Source organism: Lemur catta, chromosome 3, assembly GCF_020740605.2.
Source record: "Lemur catta isolate mLemCat1 chromosome 3, mLemCat1.pri, whole genome shotgun sequence".
Taxonomy (NCBI): Eukaryota; Metazoa; Chordata; class Mammalia; order Primates; family Lemuridae; genus Lemur; species Lemur catta.
Window position 1 is genome coordinate 32,665,369 of NC_059130.1, and position 2,575 is coordinate 32,667,943.

Genomic DNA, 2,575 nt, shown 5'->3' on the forward strand with positions numbered 1-2,575 from the left:
GCTCTGAGAATTAGAGTAGGAGAAAAAGAGATAATGGGTGGTAGTTACTGAATCAGGAAAATCCATCTGAGAAGGTTGGGAGGCAAGATGAAGAAGTGGAGATGAAGTACTGGCAAAAACAAGAAAAAGCAGAGTGGAAGAAGGAGAGTAATCACAATAAGGTGTAGAGCAGTTGAATAGAATTAAGGAAGTGGGATAAATGGAATAATAAATATCTGTGGATAAGAAATTTCAGTTTGAAATCTTGGAAAAAAAAGCAAGGTTGAGTTATTGTAATTCCAATTATGACCATGTATCTACAAGGGAGATGGAGGTCACTGAATATAGCCCACCAAAAAAGTCAAGAAGGCAAAACCTGCATACTGCATGGCACATGATAGATGGTCACAAAAATTGTGTTTAGCGGATGCATGCATGAATGCATGTTAAGACAATACATGGATATTGAACTTCACCTTAAATGTCTGGGGACAGAAGAAAACAAAAGTGTCAGTTAGATGCTGACATCTCTGACAGAAAATGAGTGCTTGGGAGATCAAGTCATAATGAGAAGGGGGAAAAGAAGAGAGGCAGGTAAGGAATGGTTAGAATAATTCTTTGCAACCAAAACTGGTGGTGTCTACCAGTTTTCTGAATCTCCTTACCAAAGTTGGCACATCATACCAAATGAACAGGGGGAGGGAGTGGATTTTCAGTGTCTATAATGGAAAGCAAAATCCCAGAATCTCCTGCAAACAGAAGACTAGTTCACAAAACTATGAAAGGAAGAAAAGGCCTTTGACCCACAGTCCATGACAGGCTTGAGCTCAGGGAAACCCTCCGTGTGGCTCAGGAGCTCCTGGCAGAGCACAGAGCCGTCAGACAGAGGGTCCCTGGAGAGTAGAGTGAGGCCCTCCTCACGTGACCAGCCCAGCCCCTCATCTCTTCCATAACCTACAGCTCTGCAACCACCACTCTCTTCCCAGTAACAAACTCTTGGTCACAAGACTTGGAGCTGTGGCAGGCACTCATGTCTAATAAATAACTCCCATTGATTTTCCAGCCCAGAGCCTCACCATCCTTTCCCTATCAGCAGCTCTGATTGCTGCCATCAGGGGGTAGGCCTGGAAAATCACTCACATGTTATTGGTGCTCCGCAGCCCCATCCTCACCCTGAATAGCTGAGGTCTTAGAGCATGAATCTCAGAAGCTGGGTGGACAGCCATTGTGTAGCCTGCCACCCTAATCCTAGTCACTGCTGCTGCTATAACAGCCCCACACCAAGAACATGAACAAGTTGCTGCTTTGGGCCTCTGTCCTCACCAGCCTCCTGGAAGCCTTTGCTGAGACAGGTAGGGAGATCAGGGGTATATGAGTATGTGTAGTAGGGTAGGTGGGAATGGGAAGAATAGAACATGACAAAGAAAGTCAAGAAGTTGCTGAACATAAGATAGAATTTGTGATTTTTTTCCACATTTTAAGTAAAGATTATTTTATTATTATTTTTTCTCTCATAGACATGAGTGGAAAGGTGTTTATTTTTCCTAAAGAATCCAATTATGCTCATGTGAGCTTGATCACGCAGCTGGAGAAACCTCTGCAGAACTTCACCGTGTGCCTTCGTGCTTACACTGACCTTTCCCGCACCTATAGCCTCTTCTCCTACAGCATCCAGACCAAGAGCAATGAGATGGTCATTTTTAAAACTAAAATTGGAGAGTATAACTTTATTATTGGGGGTGACAATATTTTCTTCAAGGTATATGAGCCTTTCCCTGCCCCAGTGCACATCTGTGCCAGCTGGGAGTCCTCTTCAGGCATTGCTGAGTTCTGGGTCAATGGGAAGCCTTTGGTGAGGAAGGGGTTGAGGCAGGGTTACTCCCTGGGAGCTCACCCAAAGATTGTCCTGGGGCAGGAGCAGGATTCCTATGGAGGCAAGTTTGACAAGAGCCAGTCCTTTGTGGGAGAGATTGGGGATCTGTACATGTGGGACTCTGTGCTGTCCCAAGAAGATATCCAGCTTGTGTATGAGGGTATCTACATCAAACCCAATGTCCTCGACTGGCAGGCATTGAACTATAAGATGCAGGGTTATGTGGTCACCAAGCCCCATACGTGGAGTTAAAGTTCTGCTTCAAGAGGATGAAGTTACTGGAAAAGAAGCCACCAATAAGAAAGACCAGCTGTGGAGACAATTACACTTTGTGTCTTATGGCTAAAGCTCTGTTTTCTTTCAATTTCCTATCTGTTGAACTGCTTAATTTACAATAAAAGCACAATGCCTCCTAGTACTTTTCATGGCCCAAAACATCTCTCATTCAGAGATCACATTTTTGAGTTTTGCTATTATCCAGAAAATGGAGAACCAGGTTATAATAAAAACAAAACTTGGACTAAATTAAAAAGAAAAGTAAAAGGGTTAATACTTGATTAATAAGAGAAGCTTTTAGACTTTCCATTTAATGGAATTTTTTCTTATTTTACTTACAACTACTTATTCATTTATGTAGAATTCAATTGAAGGCAGCCAAATTGGATTTCTAAGTCACAGCTAATAGAAATAGAAAGTTAGAACAGTTCTGGAGTTGTTCTACTC

At 42.6% G+C, this 2,575-nt stretch overlaps 1 protein-coding gene across 1 annotated transcript; it reads left to right on the forward strand.

Moving 5' to 3' along the window:
* The first annotated feature begins 1,200 nt into the window (after nucleotides 1–1,200).
* On the forward strand, nucleotides 1,201–2,270 carry LOC123635168 (serum amyloid P-component-like). The gene is made up of 2 exons (XM_045547057.1): nucleotides 1,201–1,331; nucleotides 1,497–2,270. Exons 1-2 carry the CDS (start codon nucleotides 1,268–1,270, stop codon nucleotides 2,102–2,104), a joined length of 672 nt encoding a protein of 223 aa, XP_045403013.1. The 5' UTR covers nucleotides 1,201–1,267; the 3' UTR covers nucleotides 2,105–2,270.
* Nucleotides 2,271–2,575: the final 305 nt, after the last annotated feature.

What these genes read in the sequence shown, in the direction of transcription:
- LOC123635168 (XM_045547057.1), top strand. Translation starts at nt 1,268, where the DNA reads ATGAACAAGTTGCTGCTTTGGGCCTCTGTCCTCACCAGCCTCCTGGAA. An exon ending in GGAAGCCTTTGCTGAGACAG is followed by an intron (nt 1,332 to 1,496) that starts GTAGGGAGATCA and finishes TTTCTCTCATAG; the next exon opens with ACATGAGTGGAAAGGTGTTT.